This window comes from Penicillium cosmopolitanum (genome assembly GCF_028827165.1).
Source record: "Penicillium cosmopolitanum strain IBT 29677 chromosome Unknown utg000011l:1.0-3548175.0:1.0-3550911.0, whole genome shotgun sequence".
Taxonomy (NCBI): Eukaryota; Fungi; Ascomycota; class Eurotiomycetes; order Eurotiales; family Aspergillaceae; genus Penicillium; species Penicillium cosmopolitanum.
In genome coordinates this window covers 2,693,991-2,719,522 of record NW_026622681.1, presented here as the reverse complement: position 1 = coordinate 2,719,522, position 25,532 = coordinate 2,693,991, and the positions used below count along the sequence as shown (strand labels likewise).

At 45.4% G+C, this 25,532-nt stretch overlaps 10 protein-coding genes across 10 annotated transcripts; 5 read left to right on the top strand and 5 right to left on the bottom strand.

Annotated features, from left to right (window-relative positions):
* Nucleotides 1–660: 660 nt before the first annotated feature.
* Nucleotides 661–1,155, top strand: N7509_012516 (putative vacuolar transporter chaperon Vtc1; the record flags this gene model as incomplete). The annotated part of the gene is made up of 2 exons (XM_056637153.1): nt 661–694; nt 809–1,155. 2 exons carry the CDS (start codon nt 661–663, stop codon nt 1,153–1,155), a joined length of 381 nt encoding a protein of 126 aa, XP_056483183.1.
* A 3,572-nt stretch (nt 1,156–4,727) lies between these two features.
* N7509_012515 (uncharacterized protein) lies at nt 4,728–5,988 on the top strand (the record flags this gene model as incomplete). Its single annotated transcript, XM_056637152.1, has 3 exons — nt 4,728–5,234; nt 5,292–5,481; nt 5,537–5,988. Coding segments are annotated over 3 exons (1,149 nt in total), but the record flags the coding sequence as incomplete, so codon positions are not given.
* A 258-nt stretch (nt 5,989–6,246) lies between these two features.
* N7509_012514 (uncharacterized protein) lies at nt 6,247–6,941 on the top strand (the record flags this gene model as incomplete). Its single annotated transcript, XM_056637151.1, has 3 exons — nt 6,247–6,588; nt 6,656–6,766; nt 6,840–6,941. The coding sequence occupies 3 exons, from the start codon at nt 6,247–6,249 to the stop codon at nt 6,939–6,941; spliced, it is 555 nt and encodes a 184-aa protein (XP_056483181.1).
* A 692-nt stretch (nt 6,942–7,633) lies between these two features.
* N7509_012513 (SDR family NAD(P)-dependent oxidoreductase) lies at nt 7,634–8,921 on the bottom strand (the record flags this gene model as incomplete). Its single annotated transcript, XM_056637150.1, has 3 exons — nt 7,634–8,185; nt 8,297–8,766; nt 8,846–8,921. The coding sequence occupies 3 exons, from the start codon at nt 8,919–8,921 to the stop codon at nt 7,634–7,636; spliced, it is 1,098 nt and encodes a 365-aa protein (XP_056483180.1).
* A 141-nt stretch (nt 8,922–9,062) lies between these two features.
* N7509_012512 (cytochrome P450) lies at nt 9,063–11,040 on the top strand (the record flags this gene model as incomplete). Its single annotated transcript, XM_056637149.1, has 7 exons — nt 9,063–9,259; nt 9,318–9,602; nt 9,681–9,816; nt 9,883–10,379; nt 10,434–10,468; nt 10,520–10,705; nt 10,775–11,040. The coding sequence occupies 7 exons, from the start codon at nt 9,063–9,065 to the stop codon at nt 11,038–11,040; spliced, it is 1,602 nt and encodes a 533-aa protein (XP_056483179.1).
* A 2,374-nt stretch (nt 11,041–13,414) lies between these two features.
* On the bottom strand, nt 13,415–14,455 carry N7509_012511 (fumarylacetoacetate hydrolase family protein; the record flags this gene model as incomplete). The annotated part of the gene is made up of 4 exons (XM_056637148.1): nt 13,415–13,616; nt 13,681–13,801; nt 13,861–14,206; nt 14,261–14,455. The coding sequence occupies 4 exons, from the start codon at nt 14,453–14,455 to the stop codon at nt 13,415–13,417; spliced, it is 864 nt and encodes a 287-aa protein (XP_056483178.1).
* Nucleotides 14,456–15,032: 577 nt separating this feature from the next.
* N7509_012510 (SDR family NAD(P)-dependent oxidoreductase) lies at nt 15,033–15,981 on the bottom strand (the record flags this gene model as incomplete). The annotated part of the gene is made up of 4 exons (XM_056637147.1): nt 15,033–15,252; nt 15,321–15,565; nt 15,624–15,790; nt 15,840–15,981. The coding sequence occupies 4 exons, from the start codon at nt 15,979–15,981 to the stop codon at nt 15,033–15,035; spliced, it is 774 nt and encodes a 257-aa protein (XP_056483177.1).
* A 671-nt stretch (nt 15,982–16,652) lies between these two features.
* N7509_012509 (uncharacterized protein) lies at nt 16,653–18,826 on the bottom strand (the record flags this gene model as incomplete). The annotated part of the gene is made up of 6 exons (XM_056637146.1): nt 16,653–17,541; nt 17,624–17,984; nt 18,011–18,236; nt 18,287–18,432; nt 18,483–18,563; nt 18,613–18,826. 6 exons carry the CDS (start codon nt 18,824–18,826, stop codon nt 16,653–16,655), a joined length of 1,917 nt encoding a protein of 638 aa, XP_056483176.1.
* A 508-nt stretch (nt 18,827–19,334) lies between these two features.
* On the top strand, nt 19,335–20,571 carry N7509_012508 (2,4,5-trihydroxytoluene oxygenase; the record flags this gene model as incomplete). Its single annotated transcript, XM_056637145.1, has 6 exons — nt 19,335–19,739; nt 19,790–19,838; nt 19,892–19,995; nt 20,077–20,321; nt 20,376–20,485; nt 20,540–20,571. 6 exons carry the CDS (start codon nt 19,335–19,337, stop codon nt 20,569–20,571), a joined length of 945 nt encoding a protein of 314 aa, XP_056483175.1.
* Nucleotides 20,572–24,050: 3,479 nt separating this feature from the next.
* On the bottom strand, nt 24,051–24,669 carry N7509_012507 (uncharacterized protein; the record flags this gene model as incomplete). The annotated part of the gene is made up of 2 exons (XM_056637144.1): nt 24,051–24,518; nt 24,607–24,669. 2 exons carry the CDS (start codon nt 24,667–24,669, stop codon nt 24,051–24,053), a joined length of 531 nt encoding a protein of 176 aa, XP_056483174.1.
* Nucleotides 24,670–25,532: the final 863 nt, after the last annotated feature.

Genomic DNA, 25,532 nt, shown 5'->3' with positions numbered 1-25,532 from the left:
ACGAGGCTACTGGCTAGTGATCGTATCGAGGTACGACGTTTAACCGTGGTTTCTCCCATTGGCGAACTAGGGACGAGTCTAATTCTTAGTTGATCCATCCGTGGCGCAGCAGAGGCGATAAGAAGGTTTGTTCGAGGCACTTTTACAGCAATGGATAGACATAATGGGTGAGCCTGGTTGCGGTGGTAGAGGGGGTAGTCCTTGGCATTCATAGGAATATAGCAATACTGCTGGAATGACAATCAACGGTCAATTGAAACCTCGATGAGACAGAAGAAAAAGAGAAGCGACTAGGCGATACCCTGGGTACTAGGCACTCCGTAATAAACTCAGTCATGCTTGTCTAATCTCAACTAGGCTAAATTGAACAGACTGGCCCAAGCAAAGCCAATGGGCGACGCACGTGCGGCCGCTGAACGGCAGAGCTACACTGCACTAGTCCCATTCCGGCTAGCTTGGTATCTCTCGTCATCAGCGGGGATTGGCAGAGCTGCGTTGCATCGCTTCTCCTTCACTTCGGCTTCATCCTTTTTTTCCCTCTTCCCCTTCTTCTGTCTTCATTCTCAAGATCGCACATTCCACTCAATCGAGCCTCTTCCAATTCACCCCTTCTCCCACCCCTCCATCACCCCGCATCACCCCCCCCGTCTCGCCTCCGTCATGTCTAGCCAGCCTCTCCTCCAGACTGCCCCGGGTAAGTGACCCAATAGCGATCTCTCCAATACCACGGAAAATAGACCCTGCAAACAATTCCCTTACGCATCTATACGCACCCAACCCCCGACATAAACTAACAACAAACCCCCAGGCAAGCGTATCGCCCTCCCCACCCGCGTCGAGCCAAAGGTCTTCTTCGCCAACGAGCGCACCTTTCTCTCGTGGCTGAACTTCACCGTCATCCTCGGCGGTCTCGCCGTCGGCCTGCTGAACTTCGGCGACCGTATCGGTCGTATCTCCGCAGCTCTCTTCACCATCATCGCCATGGGCGCCATGATCTACGCAGTCGTCACATTCCACTGGCGAGCACAGAGTATCCGGCGCCGAGGACAGAGCGGCTTTGACGACCGCTTTGGTCCGACCATCCTCGCCATTGCGCTTCTCGCCGCCGTCGTCGTCAACTTTATTCTGCGAATTCGGGACTCCGAGCTGAATTGAGGGCAGCTAGTGCTTCTTTACTTGCTCGGTCGCCCGGTCGCCCGGTCGCTAAATCCTGTTCTGCTGTGCGGTGCAGGAACAAAAGTTTCCCAGCTTAGCTCGCTCGCTCGCTCGTTCGTTCACTCGCTGGCTCCGCCTCGCCTCGCCTCACCTCATTCACACCCACACCCACACCCACACCCACTCATCACGATCCATTCAATTTTCTCCATCAATCCGCACATTTGCACTGCACGCCAGTCTGTGCTCATCTGTCCAGCGTTTCGGATCATATATTTGGCTTTCGGTCTCTTGTCCATTTCATTACTTGTTTGGCGCTTTTGGTGCGGAGGGTCTCGTGTTACTTTATTCGATCACGTCACGTGTATATTATATGCAGCGGTTGGGATTAGATCCAGGGTATGGACCACCCCACGGTGGTTTCAGTTATGATCAAGTCGACTCGACTCCCTGCGACTCGAGTGAACTGATCTCTTATCATGATATGATTTCTTCGGGCGCCTTGGGTACCCTACCCTCTCTGTTCGACTGTGTCAACCCAGGTCTATATATCCACGCTCAAGCAATGCAATGCCATTTACGAGGGTTTTCATTTATTTCCTATCTCTTGCAAGCGGAGGAGAGCTATGTAGTTCACCAGCTCTCTGTACTAGTAGTAGTTTATCCTCAGACTCGGATCACGGACCCCTTCTATCTCCTACATGGGTACACTGGAGTTTTATCCAATCATCGAAAGGACATCCATCTTATCTACTTATCCTCCGGCCTATCAAACAGACAAATTTGGGTTAACTGGAGGTAGTCTAGTCTAGTCTAGTTAGTTCAATATGTACCTGTGTATTGCAGTTTCAAGTAACTTACACGAAGAGTTTCATATAAAATACAGCTTCTAATGGAATTAAGTTTGTGAAATTCACTGTACAAGGCTAGATAGTACGTGAAAATATAGAAACCGCAACACTAGTATGATCAAAGCGACGCTTATTAATACCAGGTGAAACCACAATACTATTATGATGAAAGTGACACATATTAATGGCGAAGCCAAGAACTCCCAAATCACATAAGTAATCTATATTATTGATTAGTATCAGTTATATACCTCGATTGAACTTTACTCACCAGGAAAAGATGCCCGAGAAGTTTCCATCCTCGAGATGGAACTCGATGCAGATTGTATCCAGATCTTTTGTTCAGAAGTAGCTGTACAATACCTAAATAGTGATGAAGAATTGCAAGGTGTAGAGGTTTAGCTCCAGCGCTATTTTCTTCATTGATAGAGGTAGTATCATACCGGAGTAGTTCACAGACCGCTGAAGTGTAACCTAAACTTACAGCTTCGTGCAGTGCAGTATCTTCATTATGATCCTTTACATTAATCAATATTCTGTCGTGTAATAGCAGCACCGATATAATTAGATGTTGGCCAAATCGAGCGGCAAGATGTAAAGGAGTTTCGCCTTTCTTATTCACACTATATAAATATAGCGTTGGCCTCTTAAGCAGCTCCCGAGTGACTAAAATACGTCCGTTTCGAGCAGCATAATGCAGTGGTGTATCCCCGAAATAGTCCTTAGAGTTTATGATATCAATACCGTATGATAGTAAAACTCTGAGGACTAGGTGGTGCCCAAATCGTGCTGCATAGTGTAAAGGGGTTCGCTCCTCTTGATCTTGGATACCGATATCTGGCCCGGATATGCAAAGAACCCCGACCTTGTTCGCAAAACCGAGGGCTGCTGCTAGGCTGATTAGGCTTATATCTGTCCTATCACGCCAATTGACATCCACTCTGTAATCCGTTAAAAGTGCGCGGAGAGATCGAATATGGCCATGTCTGATGGCATAGAATACCGGTGTTTGATTACTCTCATCAGGTAAGTTGACCTTCATCCGAGGATGCAGCAACGGTCGCTGGATGAGATTTGAAATGCTATGCTCGATGGCCCATAAAAGGGCTGAACTATGTTGAACATCCACGTTCAAGTTATCAAGCAAACGTAGATAAATTGGACAGAGCTGATGACTTATACATGCCACTGAAAGAATATCTTTTGAATCATTGATATTGGCCCCTACTAGATTATGTATTTCAACAGGTAATTTGTGGAACGCCATCCCTAATCTCATCTAGCGCCAATGTACCAAGTTTAATTGCGAAATACTCATGTATAGTAAGGCTCGGCCATGTGGAAAGAAAAGCCACGATAAATTGAGTAGGAATGAGGTCTCCTTAAATGAGGATAGAGATGCGCAGGATTTCCCCGGAAGAAACGATACATGAAAAATGTTCCCAGGAAGTATTAGAGCGGTGTGAGGGAGAAAAGCGCACAGAACAGGTTTAAATGGGAGAAATTTTCTACGGTCCCAGCGTGTAATACATGTTCTTCAGGGGCTCCTGGGAGCTTAGATTATGATCCTGTGTAAGAATCATTCCTCGCCCTCCTGGGAAGATATACATGAGGCATACACGCTAGGTGGAGGAACGGACCCACATGGTGCATCTGGGTTCCCCTGAACGCGAGGGAGCTATCTTTCTTTTGCTTCCTCGCACTACGTCTTGTGTCTAGAGTCGACTATAGCTTTCGTTGATATTGATTATTCATCGGAAAGACACGCTCCTCACCAACAGATACGTGATACATTGATCCTGGGAGATTGATCGTTCGTAATATAACAAGGGTTTTACACGAACTTTGAACGCACTAATGATCGGTAGCTGGCTGTTTTAAGAGAAGCCACTGAGCGAATATTGCCATCATCGTTGACTCGACTGTCTTCGGAAGCTTGAACAATTTAGTTTTCCTTGTTTCGCTGGAATTTGTTCTCATATTATACTACTGCATTTCAAGAGACCTCAGTTCAGGTGGAGCATCAATCCAACCTAATCCAGCCCCTTCCTTATGGCTCAGCGAGTCGTGTATCTTGAAGGGATAAACCCTGTAGCTTATAAGTTGCTTCTTTTATCTATTACTCTATTACTTCTATAGTAACTCTGATTTATACAGTTAACTTCAGGCATAAAGAACTCGTTATGTTCTTTTAGCTTATACACTAAGCCATGCTAATTAAGCTCTAAATTTAGCTCAACAAGGGCCATTGAAAAGTGTTTACTACAGTACCGCAATAATCATCCTAAACAGATACTTAATTCGTGAGAATTTCGTCAGAGCAAAACTCAAACTCCTATAGGCCTTTTCCCGCGTACTACTTGAACATTACTCTACTGTTGATTTACATAATCAAAAAAGGGACTTTTTCTTCTCAGGGATTCATTAGCATGTACTCTGCAATTTCTAATATTATATCCTGTCAAGCAAAACTTTTAATTACTGTATCTTACTTATCCTGTATTTAATATTATTACGGCAATTCTCGAAGGGTTGTGGCTGGTGGTAATTTATTGTGGCTAAAGTAAATTTGTCATCAAGCTGTAATTTACGTGACGTCTGGCAAGTAGTGTGCTTTTTCGATCGTCGACCTCGCTTCAGCCTGCCGCGTCATTTCCGCTCTCAACGACAAATTTTTGCTCGAGGAACTACTGTAGCAGTACATATCGCGAATTATTAGGGAGGGACTATTCAGGGTTCTCTTTTCTTACACGTATCCAGATTTTACCTGCCATTCTTCCACAGGTCTCTAAATGCACCACATCCATTCGGGAGCCTGCATGGGTTGCTGTAACTGGCATTGCAGGATTCGAGCCCCGCGAATTCAAAGATACAGAAAAGGAGGAATTTACCAGATACCCCGGCACATTGCTCAAGTTGCGTCGATGGATCGAGCAGAATATGAATAAAATATACCCGCTCTTCCTGGCCAACTCCACGACTCAGGAGCAGTCGCGTGAACACTTTGAAACTTCCATGCAGGGAATTTTGAAGGACCCTGTGCTTGAGGATAAACTTATTCCGAAGTGGGCTGTGGGGTGTCGACGGCTTACGCCTGGAGTGGGATATCTAGAATCTCTAAAGCATGAAAAAACCAAAGTTGTTCATGGTGAAATTTCAAAGGTCTCGCCCGATGGTTGTATCATGGAAAATGGGGAAGATTATTCAGTGGACATTCTAGTGTGCGCGGTAAGGCACCTATATCCTTGGAAAGTCAGACAGGCACATATTTCTAACCGATTACAGACTGGATTTGATACTACCTTCAAACCGCGATTCCCCTTGGTTGGTCCCCATGGCCGACAGCTTGCAGACGATTGGAAAGATGAGCCGCGTAGCTACCTAGGAGTCGCCGCTCCCGGTTATCCAAATTACTACATGTTCCTTGGACCAAATAGTCCTATTGGAAATGGGCCAGTTTTAATTGGAATTGAAGGTAAAGAAATGCTACAATTGACGAGATGATCAGACTAATATTAAACAATATGCAGCACAAGCCGACTACATCTGCAAACACATCACCAGAATTCAACAACAAGGCATCAAATCAATGGAAGTGACCGAAGAGGTAGTGGACGACTTTATCGATTTCAAAGACCAGTACATGAAACAAACAGTCTGGCAACAAGACTGGCGATCCTGGTATAAAGGTAATACAGCCGATGGTAAGATCGTGGCATTGTGGCCAGGTGGTACAATTCACTATGTCAAAGCCTTGGAGAATGTGCGATATGAGGATTTCAAAGTCCGGTATTTCGGCAATCGCTTTGATTATTTCGGGAATGGAATGACGAAGATTGAGATGACGCCTGATGCGGATTTGGCCCGGTATGTTCGAAATGAGGACAATGCTCCTATTATTGGGTCGAAATTCACTTATATTAAATCGTCGCCGGATCAGACTTCTATTGATGTGTTGTCTGCGGATGCCAATGCAAACTAAAGTGTGGAAATGATGAGTTGATGATTTTTCGATTCTAGCTATAGTTGGCACTTCACTGGCTAGAGATTGAAAGCATTCTACAGAGCCTATAAGCCAAACCTCATTCGTCGAGGATATTCACAAGATGTGTTAACCAAGATTCTAATTATATAGTGTGTAAACTCTAAATCTTTACTTTATATTATATATACTAATTTTACAGAGGATTGATCGTGGCTCGAGCAGAATCGCGTGGTGCTTAATAAGTTCAATGAGTTGATGTTATTCGTTTTGAAACGGAATCCACAAATCAGTCTTGTGGTCCCGACTTACTACGAGCTGCACAAATTGCTTGATGATATGAGTGAGGGCAATGGTGGCTTTGCGAAACTGGATCGAGATATTATAACTGCAGTGAAAGAAGGGATAAAGAAATATGAAAAGTACTATTACATTATCGACGACTACGACACCTACTACACTGCCCTCGTCTTGGATCCCAAAGTCAAAGGTAAACTGATCTTCCGGGAATTACAAGATGGCAATGCAGGCTCTATGGTTCTGGAAACTACCCGCATGAACCTCCATCAAATATATGCAATTAGCAATCTGGAACATTATGTCAGTGTATCACAACAGTCTTCCACGAAGCATGCTGATGGAATCTAAAATTCTGAACAAATTGCAGGTCCGAGATTCACCGGTCTCGGATATTGACAAGTACTTCGACACCCCTCCAGCCAGCCTTACAGATCCACTGGCGAAAATTGACTCTGGAATTGGTGGACGATGCACAAGGGTAAGTATCCGCAGATGGCAGCAGCAGGCAGAGGCTATCTAGCGATTCCTGCTTCTGAAGTTGCTGTTAAGAGAGTTTTAAGCACAGCGAGGGATGTCTTAGGCATAAGGAGATGTTCTTTGAAGGAGAATACCATAAGGATGCTGATTTGATTCGTGATGGGTTCAAGTGGTAGTGACAAAGGGCCGAGGTTGGCCTAAATACGTCTTCGTGATAGTCCGGTCTATGTATTGAATAACTGTCAGACAAAATTACTTTATAACCTGCTTGTTCTCTAGGAGATTTCTAAAGACAAGTTTGCCGATGTCGACGCCGTATAACGATACCGTTACTGACAATATCGTCAAATTTGAAGTTCGCCCATATCGTATCGGCAATATCGTCAACAGCCCTACCCAGCAGATTTGTTGGATAAATTGTACATCCTTCCCTAAAGGATGCAGCATCACCACCTAGGCTTCGAGAATTCACATGATTTATTTTATTTTATTTTATTTTTTATTTTTTATTTTTCAATTTTCAATTTTTTCAATTTTTGCGGAACATAGAACAACTAAAACCCTAAAACCCTAATTTCCGATTTGGCCTTTCGGGATTGGCGTTTTGTCTATTCCCAAATTTTTGCTCTCAGTAATTTAATTGAGAACATCATGTATTACCCCTGAAAAAAATCCTAAATCTAAAATTTTATTAAGGGAATAGGATCTCATGAATATTCTCAATTTCGATTCAACAATCGCACGGCACCCCATGCCCCAGGAATGAACATAACCCTCAGGTAGTCGAAACTTTTGTGATGTTGATTTAACTCTTTGACTGATACAAGCTTACTAGTGTCATTATAGATATACCGATGGCTGAATACAGTTATTCGGCAGGGACACCGAGAGTCATTCCGCCGTCAACCGCAAGAACCTGTCCTGTAATCCATTGTGACTCCGGCAGACAGAAAAACAGAATAGCTTGAGCAATGTCATCAGGAACCCCCAGTCTTGACCACGGCGTAGCACCTTTCATGGTCTGCAAAACATCCTTGTTTTCCAGGTTGACTCGCGCCATCCCAGTGGCAACGACACCGGGAGCAATGCAGTTGATGTTGATTGAATCCCTAGCATGATCAATTGCACCCGATCGTGTCATGTGGTTGATAGAGGCTTTTGTAGCGGAATAGGCCACTTCCCCTGCATATGCAATGTTCGCTGCACAAGAGGAAACATTTACAATTCGGCCACGGCTTCCCCAGGACTCGTCCACATCTTGCGTTAGAAACTGACGGATGGCAAGTCGTGACATTTTAGAGGTACCAGCTGTGTTAATCTGCAGCATCTTCGCCCAAAGATCATCGTCTTCGTCGGCGAACTTCCTGAACGGTGCCCAGAAGCCAGCGCAGTTCACAAGGATATCGAGGCGTCCAAACATCTGTCAAACATTTCAGGAGATTAGCTACAACTATATATGTCTCTGTCAATGACAAAAAAGGTTATAGAACATTGGGGCAAACATGAATCATTAGATAACAGGAAGCTGTACCTGTGCTGTTTTTTCAAATGCTGCTTCCACTTGTTCGAAATTGGAGATGTCAACCTTCTGAAATATCGCGTTGCCCCCATTCTTTGTGATTACATCCACGGTGGTCTCTGCAAGATCCTTTTCGTATCCATTGGGATTGGCTTCGGCTTTGAGATCACAGCAGACCAATATTGCCCCCTCTCTTGCCAGGGAGAGCGCTGTCGCTCGCCCCATGCCAGAGGAGGCACCGGTCACAAGTGCGACCTTTCCTTCAAGGCGATTCTGAGACATGGTAAAGTATTTCAGATGGCAGCAACGGGTGAGGTTGAAAAACAAAAGGGAGTAAATTTCACTTTTTGACTGCTGCCAAGCGCAAACCATATGACGATACATCCACATGAAGGTGGCAAACTTGTCCTTTCCTGCTTCGGGGGGGATTCGATAGATCTCTGGCAGGTTAGTCCGACCGGCGCCATTTTTCAGACCAGGCCCTGGCAGCGTTAATAGTCATTGGTGGGCTTTGTTTAACGAACTGGTGTGCCGAACTAACTACAGTCCCGGGCAGCTTACCCGTGCGGGGTACGAGGTAGAAGCGTGGAGATAGCCCGATGATAGTCCGTCCGGTATTCAAGTCAGTGTGGAACATTTCGCTATCGTAATGATCAATAATACCAAGACATATGAGTCCTCACTAAATTTCAAAGAAAAAACGTAGACTAGAGAAGTGAACGCTTGTCAGCACCGTTTGTCCTCAGACACTTTTGGCTCACATTATAGAATCAGGGAAATGAAAAGTCCCGACACCCTCTTGAAAATGGCAGGACAAACAACTCCTGCTTGGGGAGTAGTGGCACTTTTAATCGCCTTTGCCATTTACCGTCTTCTTCAAATTGGCCGACGTGATCCCCGTATGCCCAAGGGACCCCCGACAGTGCCTATCCTCGGGAACTTCCACCAGATTCCGTCAAGTGGCCTATATGCGAAGTGCGTGATGAGAACCAAAGATATCATCTTATATGACTAAACCATGTCTTCCCTTCAGATTCCGCGACTGGTCAAAGGAGTACGGCCCGGTGTTTTCGCTAAAATTCGGACCAACCAATATCATTGTCCTATGTGATCGAAAGGCCATCCATGCACTGCTGGATAAGAAAGGAGCTATTTACTCCGATCGTCCTCCTAGCTATGTAGGCCGTCTTTTGACGCAAGGCGACCACATTGCTTTGGAACAAATGGACCCGGTTTGGCGCGAGAAGCGGAAGGTCATTTCTCATAACTTCTCTCCAAAAAACTTGGACGAGAAACACTTTTTGGTTCAAGAAGCAGAGTATGTGTCATATAATACCGGTTGGATCTCCCTTGGATCACAAACATGTTCTAACTTGGAATCCAAACCCCGCGATAGAGCGACTGTTCTACTAAATGACCTGATGAATACTCCGGACGGCTTCTTCAATCATGTACGGAGATACACTGCTTCATCCGCTTCAGTGCTTGCTTTCGGTCACCGTGGTCCTACCTTTGATTCATTTTGGGGCCATGTATGTATTCTGTCATGTGAAGCGTAAATCGGAATACGTCGACTGTAGATGTTAACAAAGTCACAGGTCGTTTACGACGTCATGGACCGATGGACCGAAGTGATGGAAGCTGGCGCCAATCCACCCGTGGACGAATATCCCATACTCAAGCTTATTCCAAAGCGATTCGCCTATTGGAAACGACGCGCGATCGCGGCAGGTGAGGTGTTTGACTCAATGTGGGGGAAAGCGCGTGGCATTGTTGATGAGCGTCGAGCCAAGGGTATCAAACGGGAATGCATCATCGACAACTTGCTTGATGAGTATGATCAGAAAGGCTGGCCGATGTCCCAACATGCATTCAACAACTTGGTGGGTGAGGTCGTTGAAGGCGCAGCTGATACCACTGCTGCTCAGATTCTCACATTGATTCTGGCATTTGCCAAATATCCCCAGGTCCAGGAAAAAGCACGACACGAAATCGACAAAGTCTGCCCTGCTGATCGACCACCGACATTCAGTGACTTTAAGAGCATTACGTACATCAACCAAATTGTGAAAGAAGGGATGAGGTGGCGGCCAGTGTAAGTATCATGACATGATTCCCAAGGATGGCTATAATCTGACGTTCAATTCAGCGCCGTTACTGGATTGCCCCATCGTGTCCGCGAGGGTGAGATTGGCATTACGTTTTGCTTCTATTGTTGCTAATCACCATGTATAGACGACTGGTATGAAGGCATGTTGATTCCAAAAGACTCTACGCTTTTTGTAGCCACTTGGGCTATTCATCATACAGAAGAGCTGTTCCCTGACCACGACACGTTTGACCCCGAGCGTTACGCGAATCATCCAAAGCTTGCAAATGACTACGCTGGAAGCCCAGAATGGAGCAATCGAGATAGGTTCTGTCGCCCCCTTGTTTCTGGATCTGACTAATTAGGCTCTGATTATTTACATCATTATGGCTATGGTGCAGGCCGTCGTCTCTGCCCAGGGGTGCACTTTGCTGAGCGCAACATGTGGCGCATCGCAGCCAAGCTGCTATGGGCGTATGAATTCTCCGAACCCATTGACAGTGTTACCGGGAAGGCCATTCCCCTGGATGTGAATGCATACAATCCGGGGATTTTGCAGGCACCGCTGCAATTCAATGTTAGAATCAAGGTCCGAAGTGAGAATCATGCCGCGACGATAAAGAAAGAGTTGGTTGGGGCATTGGACTTCCTGAAGAAATGGGAATAAATGATATGGTCTTGCCTGTTTTGACTAGAAGCCTCGGAGATATGCGCTCTGGGCCTCGTTGCTCAAAAGATATACATCGTTGGGGAAGTCTCGCCGAAGGTAGTTTTACCACGGACATGCTCATTTATCTTCCTGTCTATTCAAGTTTACTTGTACTACCAGAGCTTCAATTTACAATTCAAGTGTGGCACCATTAAAAATTTTCCAACAGGGAAAGAAGATATTTGTGCTCTTCCTCGGTTATGATAACCGTTGGCACAGTAGAACTGAATAGAAGTTTGGAAATTCTGGCTACTATTCTGTTCTAATTTGGCTTTGGCAAACAAGGCTCGCTGTACGGATTACTGCGGCTACAGTAATACTACAACACTACAATATTGGAACAGCCGGACCAATTTGGAAGCAATTCTAAACTTTCACTGCTCATACATATCACCAGGGTCCCGCAAGCGGGGTTGTCAGTCGGGGAGGGGGAAGCGAATTACGAGGAAAGAGTGTCCCTTGGTGGGATTGGTTGCTGTGTATTATTAAATTCAAACAGCTCCCAGTAACACTAAGTCATATTCGCGAAGTTATTTGCAAGTTTAGCCGGTAATCGCTTTTACAGAATCAAATTTACTGCCTCGAGTATGTGGTCCAACGAGAATACCGACAGAGATAACTGGTGAAAATCAGATATTGCTTGAAGTGTGCCGCCGGTACGTTGAAAGCTCACATATCTAAAAACTGTATGATGTTGAAGGCGATGTGGAATTGACATGTGGTGAGAAGTAGATGCAAAGTGAAATGGTAAGGGTTTCTTTTGGTTGATGAATATGCCCGCAGTCTGATTCAATATTCCAGCGATCGTCAATGGCCCCAATGTTTAGTCTGTATGGATACATCCCAGGATTGCAGTTACCCTGAAGGGCCATTGAGGCCAGGGCCAAAGCTCAGTAAGCGAAGAAATTGTGGCTCCGTTTCTTCTTATCTTTGTTTAACCATCTTAATCATAATCAACTTAGCCCCTTCAATTTGTAATGAAGCAAGACGTCGGCCCACAAGAGCATTTCCATTTGCAATAGCCGTTCATTTCCCCCATATTTTAAGAAAAAGTATATATCTTGACATGACTCGTACAGCATACGTAAGATGTTTCTGGCTGCCAAAGGGATTGGTGGGCGGCGATCGGGTTGCAGGGTCGACTTGAATTGTCCCAAAGGCCGAGTATCCATGAATGGGATATGAAATATCTTTTATAAGATAACCAAGTTCGCGACCATTGAACTCCTTTGTGAGCAGTGTTGGTCTGATTGAAGCTCCAGAGACACCGGCTTGAAATGGACTTTGAGTTGGCTTATACCCATTCTACCATTTCGGGCCCCAATTTCAGGAAAACTGTAATCCTTTCTACTCATGGAGGGGACCTAGAACATTGTGAAGGTATTCATCGGCTTTAGCCATGTCGTCCTTGATTCCGATGGATGGTTGATGTTTGTTATGGGGAATCCAAGCTCCGCCTCCAGAGAAAGATATTGTGCCGCCAAAGTATCTCGTCTTTTCCAACACCACACCTCGAGTCTGGGGTTTGCCGCAACGAATACCGTGGTAAGGCTCGAGCAACCACAACGATCACATTGAATTGTTTTTCGTTGCTTTTGGTCTAGGGGGTCTGGTCAAGAAAAAGGAACGCCTGTTACCACCAGGGTCGTATCAAACATACAGGCACTGTTTTCGTGTGGTACCAGAATTGGCCAAGAGAGCGCGTGAAGGGTGTAATGCGCAGAGCACTTTCTTTGAGGACATGATTGTTGCAAAGAATTCTTGTGCACTCGGATCCAATTGTTTAATTAAAGTTCACCGAGACGGAAAGAGAGGCGAAGAGGGTTTGAAGTATGCTTTTGTGCGGGAGTATACGTGCGCACGATTTAGCACTTTGGGGCCGCTCTGCTTCCCTTTCAAAATGCCATCTCCTTGTATGGATAGTCCACTCGCATTGAACGGAGCTCTGCAGGGCCTAGACTGATCGGTCAGCTCGGATCATCTTCGGAGCGACTCTTGGGGCTCCTCTCACTACCCTCTCCCTCTCCGTTTAAAGCCCCATGCTGTCAGTTGCTTACGGAAGCTTTGGTTTCATGTCAGCTTGAAAATAATCTCAAAGAGTCAATCTGACACCAGAGGCTGCGAGTGACAAATCTTCTACTTAAGATACATTCGAGGCCCGGAGAATGCTTGAGATAGCTACATGGTACGTTATTCTGTTAGACCGTCTAGTTCAGAAACTATTGCGTCATTGAAATACGGAAATCTGACTGACAGGATCCGATTTCAAATATTAATTTTAAAAGGCGAATTGGTGGCTGCATTGGAAATACTGCACCAATCCGAGAGGCATTCATTCATAGAAGACTTCGTTGATCAAGGTTCCAATCTTCTCGACCCCAACTCGAATATCATCGCCATGGTTCAACACCACCTTGGGATTGCACATAGCCCCAATACCCGGCCCTGTGCCAGTCATCACGATGGTTCCCCGCTCAAGGGTGGTACCACGTGAGAGGAACGAGACGATCTGAGGGATAGTAAATATCATTTCTCTGATTGCAAATTTGCATATTAGCATGTTATTAGGACCTCAGGTGTTATGAAGCAGAAACGAACCTCGTATTCGAGTCTTGCACTGTTTTTCCGTTGTACATAGCCTTAATTCGGAGGATATGCGGGTCACTGATAGCTGCGGGGGAGACCAGGACCGGCCCTAGAGGACAAGATGCATCAAGACCTGCGAACAGGCTGTTAGAAGAACATAATGAAAAGGTACGAAAAATTGAGAAGGTAAACCTTTTGAAAAACACCACTGGCTGTTTTTGAATTGCTGTCCTCTAGCGCTCACATCATTGCTAGCGGTGTATCCCAAGACATAGTTCAAGGCCTCCTCCTCCGGAATGTCCCTCCCTGTCTTCGAGATGACGAACGAAAGCTCAGCCTCATAGTCACTGGTTCCATCTTGAGCAATAGCCGGGATGGGAATTTTGGCTGGGAAAGGTCCGTTCAGGGCTGTTCGAGGCTTTATAAAGAGAACTGGTACATCCGGAATGGGCATATTGGCCTCTCGTGCATGGTCGCGGTAGTTGAGTCCCATGCAGCGGATGATAGGAATTTCATCCATACTGAGCGGTGACAAGAGCTATTCAAATACCAATTACTTAGATTTCGATTAAATTTGCTGATCAAAAAATACCTTTGCAACATGGAAGGTTTTATCCGTGACAATACCATCAAAAATGGTTCCGTTGATAAGCTTGGCGGAGATTTTGTCGCCTCGAAATGTTGATAAGCCAACGTCGGGAAACTTTTCGGAATCGACTTGACCAATATGAATCAGGCCATCCTCTTCGGCAATGAAGCGGATCAGATGGGTCCAAGAGGATGACATCTTGCGGGTGTTGCAGTCTTGGTTAAACAACGGCTAGGCGCTGCAAGGAATTTAGAGCCAGGAAAGAAAGAGGCAGAAGTCATGTAATTGATATCGTTTACATGCTGGCTGTTATCCGACCGAGACATTAGACGAACGTTATTATAACGCACAGACAGAGGGATGTAGACGCGGAGCAATTTCGGTCAGTTTAATATCGGCCGAGTTGGTCCGGTATAGCCGGGCTGGGCTCTCTTGCATCACAGGGGGCTGGTAACTTAGATTTAGCCAGAATTATACAACCCAAGATATGGGGTATGATGCGTACGAATAGATTATCTGGCTTCCCCGAACCTTTGTATTTTGCAGCTACAATAGAGAATGGGACTCAGCGTTGAATGGCCTGAGATGCCGGATTTGTGGTTATTCAAAGCAGGAATCATCGCCTTTTGTTCTTTGCGACGCAGATTATTCTTTTCTGTCGGAAATTTTATCCATTCTTAATATTTAGCTACAGTACTACGATTAAACGACACTACCAGATACGCTATTAACAAGCACTGTAACCACCATCCACGACCCACTGTGCTACTCAGATTTAGTGATTGATTCGCAGTGTTTTTGGATAGATCAAAATATGATAGACAAGCATACCTCCTGTTACGTATGAAGCATCGTCACTCAGTAGAAAGCAAAGTACCTTTGCCACTTCATCTGCTTTCCCCATGCGCCCTAACAGCGTAGTAGCGCTGATAGCCCCGGAATCAAAGAGGCCTTTTTTCTCGCCGTCCCTGAAAATGGCAGTATCAATCGGCCCCCTATTTAGAGTTAGTTTCGTCAGAATGAAAATTAAACCTTGTTTTATGCCTAGCACAGGGAGTCTTACGGAAGAATAGCGTTTATTCGAATACCCTTGCTTCCAAACTCTCCAGCCGCCGATTCTGTCAATCCAATGACACCAAACTTGCTGGAGGAATATGCCGCGTTGTGAGGAAGACCTCGCAGTCCGGATGTACTGGAAACATTGACGATTGCACCGCCCGGGGTAGGCAGATGAGGTATTTGAGCCCGCATACAATGCATGACACCAGTTAGGTTGATGCTTATCATTGCGTCCCAGTCACTATCTTTCTGTATATTATTGTTAGCCGAGAAATTCGAATTGTTGGGAACTGAAGAGTTCGAGTACCATCGTTGCACAGGTCGTGTTGCCAGTGCCACCGGCAATACCGGCCACATTCGCTGCACCATCCAAGCGACCAAATTCATCAATTGTATACTGGATCCATTGTTGAACTTGGTCGTATTTGCTTACATCCACCTTCTGAGCGATGGTGCGGGTCTTGAAACCGGTACCTGTGGGCTGTTCAGTGTTTAAATTTCTTGGCTCTAGATTGAGACTCACATAGTGCCTTCGTAGCCTCTAGTCCCACAGTGTTGACATCGCTGATGGCAATTCCAGCTGCGCCGAGCTCCGCCAGCCGAACCACTACAGCCTGACCAATTCCGGAGGCCGCTCCGGTCACAGCATAGAACCGACCTTTCATGTTGGGTGTGATATCGCAACGGTAAATATTGCTAGTCTTCAGAAATGATTCTCTGTGAGTATGCGGTGTAATCCGATTTTTTATTCGGAGTAAAGTTACTCTTCTCGTGAGGTCAGCTTCTTCGATTCCCGTTTCCCCGCTCGAGCGGCAACGGAAAGCAATTACGGACGGATTGATTTCGGCGAAACTCGAATTTGCGAGACAAGGGAAGAATTCCAGGAGAAATTTGCACAGAATTTATGTTGCTGGACTTCGGATTCGGATTGTGATGTTATTGAAGCTATGTGGAGTGATACGAGCCTGGTGCGGATCGGGAAGGAAGCCGCAGCATCGAAAATACTCATCGAGGTGTTGATAGAAAGAACCAAGCCGATTTCAAGTTCTAATTAACTTGATCATGTCGTCGTACAGTTCTGGATCCTCACCTATACCCTAATTTGAAATATCAACAATCCCCTCATTTTCCTCTGGCCCATGATGAGAGCCTATACGGATGGCCGCTGAGGGAACGCTGGGCGGCTGGCCCATACCGACGAGCGGCCTACAACACTAGTCGTACGAATGTGCATGCCCTTCATTAGATCCACATGAAAACGATTTAATGTTTTCTTATCTAGACTAGCTACAAAAATATGAAATATCAGGCGAGCGAATAAATAATGAATATGCCATCAAAAAGTCGCAGGACTGACATCCGAATTTCGCCCAAGAATGGCACGCATTGCTTGCGACAATCTACTCTCGCAAGAGCTTTCTTTGGCTGTGAGAACTGCCTGTGCCCTCCAGCCAACTACTCGGTCGGGCCTGACAAGAATCGCGCCATCCTCATCTACACCCCTTAGTCTCTCCCAGTCAAAGTAGACGTCTTCCCAATCCTGTCGAAAGCCAATGGAATGCACATTGATGGGGACACCCAGCTCCTCGGAAACTTTGTCACCCGCGACCTTCCAAGCATCTCCTCCAATACCAGTGAAAAGTGTAAAGGCTCCATGTCCAGCGAGGTCGATTGTCGAGACGGGTTCTGTGGGAACCGCCTTATTGAGCCACACGTGGGGGAGACGACATCCGGGGTGCGTACTTGGCTCATAGTATAACACATCATCTTCTGCTGCAAGACCATGCCGTTCATATGGCAGGGGCTCGTCGGCATCGTAGATCCCCGGACCATGATATACTTGACCCATTTCAACACCAAGGCCATGAAATTCATGCGAGGTTTGCGTAATTGCTTTCTGCAACGCAAGGCGACGCTTGCGCCCTTCCGGGGTTGCCTCTTGTAGCTCTGACAGCGCCTTTCGACGAACTTCGACTTCCTTTGGCAGAGTTCCTAGCGCATCCCAAACCGTGGAATGATCGCGGAATGCTTGGTTGGCGCGGGTGATGATTGAACGCCCGACCGGCTGGCGCTCGATACTATATGTATCTAGAAGCGAGGGCGGAGCGTGGCCCTTGTGGACATATGCGACCTTCCAGGCCAGATTGAAAGCATCCTGGATACATGTGTTTGAGCCAAGGCCGTTCATGGGTGGATGTCTGTGAACGGCGTCTCCCATGCAAAAGCTGTTGGTGAAAAGGAAAAGTCAACACTGATTAGGCATTCAAGTGCGTCACGCATGAGGGAATGGTAGTGATTAAATCTCACATATTCCCCTTTGAGTATTTTTCTGCCACAGTTTCATTTATATACCACTTGGAGACATCAACAATCTCTGCAGGGGTATCATCGCCAATAAAATCCCTCACCCGCTGAAGATACGCCTCTTTCGAAGGTTCAGTACTGAGATCACAATCGCGGTTAGGGAACAAGATAAACATCCATTCGTTCCACGGTTTCACCATACGAACGATGCCCTGCCAGCCAAACTCAGGGTGCTCCTTATCAGGCTGCATGACCCAATGAAGATTTCCTTTCCGGTGGTCAACGAGATGAGAGAGATCGGTTTTAACAAGAACATTGATTGCGAGGCCTTGACCAGGTTTAATGGAGAGGGGGGGAGGTCCAACTGTTTGACTACTTGGCTGCGTGCACCATCAGCACCGAAAAGATACTTGGTACGTATCTTGTACTGGATATTCGAAACCTCATCGTGGACAGTGGCGGTTATCAGTCCATCCTTGTTGTCTTCAAATGATAATAATGCCGTGTTGAATCGCGTGTTAAATCCATTCTGTGCAGCGTATCGAACGAGAACTGGCTCCAAGAGAGTTTGAGGCAAATCAACCGGAGAACAGGGACTGGCCATTTCGTAATCACCCTGACACCAAGTCAACGGAAGTACTGTTTGCTTGCGGCATATTATCTTACCTTGCGCCGTGGCGCATGACCCCATGAGTGGATTCTAGCATATTCTTCACCAGCCATACTATGACACCATCTAGTATGGATCATACAGTGTCCTTTGGAGGACAGTTCACGAAGTTGTTCATCGAGGCCAATGTCACGAAGGCATTCTTTACTGGTATTAGCTACCATATTCTCGTACGGGGTGAGTATATCTAACCTAAGGCTGCCATGTTGGTGATATGCGCTCGCGGCGTATTTGCCGTTGCGGGTGCGGCACTGATCATGACACCCTCGAGACCTTCAACGAGTCAATATGCGAGAGAGCCTTGCTATGTCATGCTGCTCACCATAGCTCGTCAGGAAGCAAGCCAGAGAGGCTCCGGCGGGCCCAGCACCAACGATCAAAAACTCAGTCTCTACCTCGCCGTGTTTCTGTTGGGGTGAGTCCGAGCGGTGCACGTTCATAGCCCTCGCTTCACAAATCCCAGGAATTGGAATTTTGCTGTCGTTAGTCTCACTGGTGACGTTTGGAAGCATGCCAATATCAATTGAAGGAGACATGACAGACTTTTTGGCTGAAAGAACCGAGAAAGATTTAAACTGAGTGTGGTGAGGAGCGGAAGACAGGCAGGATGGAACATATACTTGTCTTTGCAGCCGAGGGTTCACTCTGCCACGTAAACCTAATGCCGAATTTTCGTTTTCCAAAATATTCAAAATTGAGTAGCAATAAAATGACGAAGTCATCATGTAAATTTTCGATGAGCTTGATCCCCTGGTGCTGTGAAAGCTCCAAAAGAGATCGTCCGAAGACAACCCGAGCATGCCAGCCCCAACTTGCTACCAGTTACACCGGACTTGCCGAGCTCTTGAACCGATTAATTAGGCCGTGCTTTGGAAAACAGTCCGATAAGTCAAGAAAATCATGGGTTTTCGGAAATATGGATTAAAAAACTATCCGTTAGACTCGTCGGCCTTTCGGCTGGATCCGTTATCTCAACAACCTTTAAGCTTAGACGCCCTCAGATCAAAGATTTTCAGACCGACCTTCACATTTGTAACGACCAGAATGTCTCGGAAAATTCAACTGGTGCGCATCGCACATGTCTTTTACACCCACAAAGACATCGATAAGGCGCGCATGTTTCTGGAGGATTTTGGAATGCACGAAACAAAGCGCGTGGGGGACGATTTCTATTATCGCGGCACCGGCTCTGAACCATTTGTTTACTGTGCGAGAAAGGGTCAAGAAGATGCTTTTGGCGGGGCCGCATTTGTTGTGGAATCTGAGACAGATCTTGAAACCGCTCAGGCTTTACCCGGTGCGACCAAGATATATGACTTAACTGATGCGCCGGGGGGAGGAAAATGCGTTACATTTTCCGACCCCGTCGATAAATTCCCCTTCCACCTTGTTCACGGTCAGACCACGCTGGCGGATGTGAAGACACTACCTCTGTTAGATTTCAATTTTGTGAGTTATACCAGCGTTTATTCAACAGCCGCGCTTTAACCATTCCATAGCCCGAGGTAAAGCATCGCCCGGGCAATAAGACCCAGCAATTTCAGAAAGGTCCGCAGAAATAATCTCCACGCAGGAAACCATTGTTTCTAATAATACCGCAGGTCCTGCACCAGTGCACAAGCTGGGGCATTTCGGGATGTGCGTTACCGATTTCACGAAAGCATACGACTTCTATACAGTACACTTCAATTTCAAGGCAAGCAATGTAAGTATAGGCTCATCGCTTTCAGTTTCGGAAATACGTGATTTGCTTTCCATTTACTGAACATTTGCTGATGCCTGATAGCTGGTTTACGACGATAGCGGAAGGGACATAACTACTTTTCTTCATCTGGACCGAGGATCTGAGTTCGTGGACCACCACTGTTTCTTCTTTTTTGAGGGGCCGAAGCCCCATGTACATCACTCGTCATTCGAGACCCATGACTTTGACACGCAGCTTTTGGGTCACGACTGGCTCCGCCACAAAGGGTATGAGAACTGCTGGGGGGTAGGAAGACACATTATGGGCAGTCAAATCTTTGATTATTGGTGTGTGACCATAATCCTCTCCTTGATAAGTACTAGACTGATCTCTTATCACAGGTTTGACACTTCTCGTTTCATTGTTGAACACTACGTCGACGGTGACCTGGTCAATGATACCAACCTTACGGGCCGAGAGCTTGCCTCACCTAGCAACTTGCATGTTTGGGGTAAGTGGTATTCTTGCTTGATAAACTAGGCTCGGGAAACTTATTTAAATTTAGGGCCTGACCTTCCTCCTACCTTCATGATGTAGATTATATGAATTAGTACATTTTCCCCATACGTCTATTTTGATTCTTTCTCATTTAATATATTTACATCTGCAAAAGCAACAGAGGGTTTCCGAATATTTCAACAATAAGTGAGACCAAATTTGAATAGATCACAATAGACAAGATTGACTGAGCTAGACCCTCTTCAGGGATAGGTGGGTCGGCGGGCCAAGACCTGAAAGAATCTCAAACAGAAGAGAGTGAGGGAGCTGATTTCGAGCGGCACTGTACATTTAGTGCGTCTGTACAGTGAACCGGTATATCAAACTCGAAAAGGAGCGGCCCTGTATCCAAAGCGGATCAAATGGTACTCTGAACAGGTAGGAGAAAACCGACTTCGAGCGAAAAGATCCGACCAGGAAGCTTATTGAACTATACGGAGGTTCTGTACACTGTGAGGTACAGTTTACGATCCTTGAGCGTGCCACGTGGCGACGGAATTGATTTTCAATAATGGCGGGACGGACCGCGATGCGGACCCCTGAACCGCCCGACCGCGAACACAAAGATTCACCGCCACGATTATCGAGACCGCGACGCACTACCAGACCACTAAATAGTTACGCTCGGGAGCAAGAGATCACTAATGTGCAGAGAAAGACACGCTCTCAACAGAGGAAGAAAACCCCGAACAGCAACTATCTAAATCAATAGATAAGTATCTGAGGCCTAAAGCCTTCCATAGACTAGTCTACCTTAGGGTTCTCTACTATCCCTTATCCTATTTCTCTTTTTTTAACGCAGACCTTATACAGTAACAGATCAACGGCTAGAGAGGTATAATTACTTTTATAGATAACTTTACAGTATAGGTAACCAGACCGACTGTACAAAGCAACCGATAAGGTATTAAAATAATCGTTAATAAAGTACTTAACTAGGAAAAAAAGAAGCAGAGCAACTTTTAAAGCAGAGAAAACTACTTTTATATACTTCGCCCCTAAGGTCAGTAAGTTAGACTTAGAGCTATTTACTATTAAGAAAGAGACCGTTGAATCTAAAGACTATATTAAGGTTCTTAGCGTTATTATAGATATAAGACTTAAATATAAGGAATATATCGTAAGGACAGCATCTAAGGGACTTAAGGCAGCGATAGAGCTTCAGCAGCTTTAGGGTCTATCCTAGCAACAGTACAGCAGTTATTTACATTGACTATAGCCCCGGTAGTAGACTATACCTCTAATATCTAGATATATATATTTAAGAATAAGAATATCGGGCTGATTAACTAAGTACAGAGAGTAGAAGTATAAGCGATTATCGGTGTGAGGATGCTCAGATGCTCACAGAGATCAACGTACGGCGTAGCATACGAAGCAAAGGAAACAGTAGCTGTTCGACGAAAGTAATAGCTTGAGGAGAAGAAGGAGGAAGCTGAGATAGAACTAAGTACATGTAGGCGTGGATGCCTAAGTGGATGCCATCTACGTCAGGCATCCGCGAATGGTAACAACCCCAGTTCGTTACAATCGGGATATTCCTTACAGTTACAACCAGTATAGCAGAAGCAGAGGCTTATATCTCTACAGTACAATACCAGCTCTAGAGATAAGCTATAAAGATATAGACAGATATCTATACCCTACCAGCAACTAATTCCCTCTGTAGGAGTACTACTCAGATTAAGAAATTCAGAAGATACTATCGCTTACCATTATATCAGATTATAGACGTACTGAAGAGTATTAATATAGAAATACTTGAAACTATTAATCTATTTATATTAGTACTATAGGAGAAATATATACAGGATAATAGTCAGAATATACTAGAGATACAGACCGAAACAGACAGAATAATATGAATTACGGTTAGCAGTTCGGTACAGAATAAGATAGTAGGATTTAGCGTAGTAATTAAGAAACAACTACCTCAATATCGAAAACTAAGGCTGAAAACCTTCTCCGTTACGCTAGGTATAAGAACCAAGCAGAACCTATACTCTAGTAAATTAGCAGCAATAGTATATACACTAGGTATGCTATAGGGACTAAAACAGTACAGGGTTATACTGCTTACAAGTAATAAAGTAGCGGCTCTTACGCTAAAGAACCCTCAACAGTATTTAGGACAGAAATACATCTACTAAGTATATAAGCTAATTAAGAGACTACAGAAGTATAAGAACTATATTAACAACTATTAGGTCCCGACTAGCAAAGATAATCAACTACTAGGCCTAGCAAAAGAGCAGACTCAGACTACAACCTAAGAGAATTCTACCCTATAAGTATAGGTCCCCCGGGTAAAGTTAACTATACTAAATATCTTAAGATCCTAAACAGTCCCTAAAGATTACCTACCAGAGAATATAGGGAAATATTCTAAATAAGTAGATATAGCACTCCTAGGAAAATATACCCGGTAATATATAATTAATTATCGTAGAAATAAGTAAGTATACTAGCCTAGCTCCGGACTAGTATAGCAAGACTTAATAGATACCTCTATCGAATCAACGTTACAGAGTTAGATTAGTATATATATAGGTAATCAAGAGAGACCGTAAAGTACTTTCTCTTTCAATGTCAGAGGTAGACTATACACCGGACAGAAATACTACAATATACTTATACTTACCGAGGCAATATATTATTTTTCCTAGGCGGGAAATCGCCTTTAGATAACCAGAACTAGAAGCCGAATTTAGAAGCAGTATAAACCACAATACAGTTTGCAATCACTATAGGCCGACTCGACGCTGCTTAGCCGTATCGACTAACACAGATTAACCCTACCCCAACCCAACCCCTACTAACTACCTTATACCAGAGACGGTAGACGCACTTTAATTGCCAAGGATAGGATGTTAAACACTTAGAGAATCGCCTTCAAGCAAGTCTACTTACTAAACACTAACCCACAAGGACCCGCTAAGATATTGACATCTGAGATAACATACACTGAAAGGAATCTTGTATAGGCTGCAAGGAAACATAGCATTAGCAAAGACGTGTATATTTAGATCTGTGATAGTTGCCCTTTAGGTTCAGCCGCCGGGCGTTAATAAATTGTGTGTGTGTGTGTGTGTGTGTGTGTGTACATTTAGTTATAGATGTATTAGAATGGTACTTTAGATTTGCAAAGTTCCATATTTGCTTGAGATTCGCGGAGGAAAGTAAGTGTGGACAGACTCTTAGGGAAGTTTTGTTGTCTTTGTACGTAATTGACTATTATTTATGAAGAAGACTTTCTTACAAGCCAACTAGTTGCAATAACTAATTGTGGTAGATTCCACTATATCATTATCTGATCGTACTCGACTTCAAGTCGAGGTGACCATTAAATGCTCTAGACAGGTGAATCTCGGTCTTCTCCGACCTTGCTTTAGCATCACACAGTAAATCTTGAAATTTCCGAGACGACTTCAAGCTGTCAAACTCTTCCGGGGTTCTGCAGCTGCAGGTCCTAATCTTCAGCATGCGTGTTGTGAGCGAAAAAAATTATTATGGTTCACTTACCGCACCCACAGGGTGAGCATTTTCTCATCTCTTACTTCTTTGAGTATCCCAAAGCTCTGCAATGCTCCATCAAGGTTCTTGGAAGCATCCAAAAATGTCATTATAAGGTCTGCTCGACGAGTCTTATCCGTGGCCCAAAAATGATATATCGCAATGTGGCTTGTTTTTCCATCACGTTCGGGGTCGTCCGTTCGCTTCAACCAACCACCTGCCCAATCGTAGTGGTGTAGATCGTAGTCTCGACTGGCCAAGCCCTGCTCATTTCGTAGCAGCTTATCGGAATCTACCAGAGCCATTTCCCGCTTGAAAATACCTGTTGAGACATGTCCAAGGAAAAAGCCGACTGGGTGAGTGTACCCTTCTAGGCCCCACAGGGTGTCGGGCTCGCCATCAAGATCTTGTCCCCAATAGTAGGAATCGCCCAAAGTTTCAGTGGCAGAGACGTTGCACAGATGAACAAGGCGCTCTTTCCACTAATATCCATGCAATTGTTCCTTTAGCTTACGCGCAGTGGATGGCATGACTTTGGGTGGAATCCAAGTTCGCACATACCAGTGGGAGCGCTCCGTCTCGTCCAACAACGCGCGCCACGACAAAGAATTTAGGTGCTACCATATTCGAATTCTTGCTCTTTGGCGGGGGAAGCCATACTGCATGAGAGAAGAAGACGCCGCACTTTAAACCTGCCTTTGCCAAGAAACGGAACGATTTCGGCCTAACTAGCAAGTGCACGGACAGACCAAGACGGGGCAATTAGCAATTACAGCGTGGACAGTGAGATCGGCTTGTACGGGGAGCTGCCGGCGCCCATCAGTGGCATTCCTAGGGTGGGGATGAAAGAGGGATAGCTTAAAATCGGGATAACTTCGCGCCTCTCAGCAACCGGATGTACGGCGCTCCAAACGGCAACCGCCCTAGCAGCCACTCGTATCACCAGTGTCCAAATTTAACAGCGTTCCCCATACAAATCTGGATGGCGGTTACACTGCCCTTGTTAAAACTATTTTGCCCATATAAATTGCTCAATCTCAACAATTCAGTATGTCGAGCTCGTAGCTACTAGTATTTGTGAATCCTACACTGCCATCTACTCCTACCATTATTGGCCATCTACACCGACACATGGGTCCTGATTAAGTATTCATTCCCCAGTCCTGGCTGAACTTGCTTAGTATAGGATCCAAAGAAAAAGGGGGGCAATGGTAAATAGTAGCTAAGCAACAGTATATTTAAAGAGGGTAATCAGAGAGAGCAAACATTGAGAACAAAGGTGAGCAGAGAGGAGGCGGCGGCGGCGTAGGCAGTGTATAGAATACAGCAGGGGAGACTTAGGGTGTGGGGAATCCTAGTAATTTTGGGACACTCGTGATATAGGCGGCCCCCTTTTCGGCCGAAATTACCTTGGCAGGCCTACTGGAGCCGGTTTGAAGGTTGCCACTATGGAGCCCTGTAGCGCCGTAGTTGTCCCGCTTTTCTAC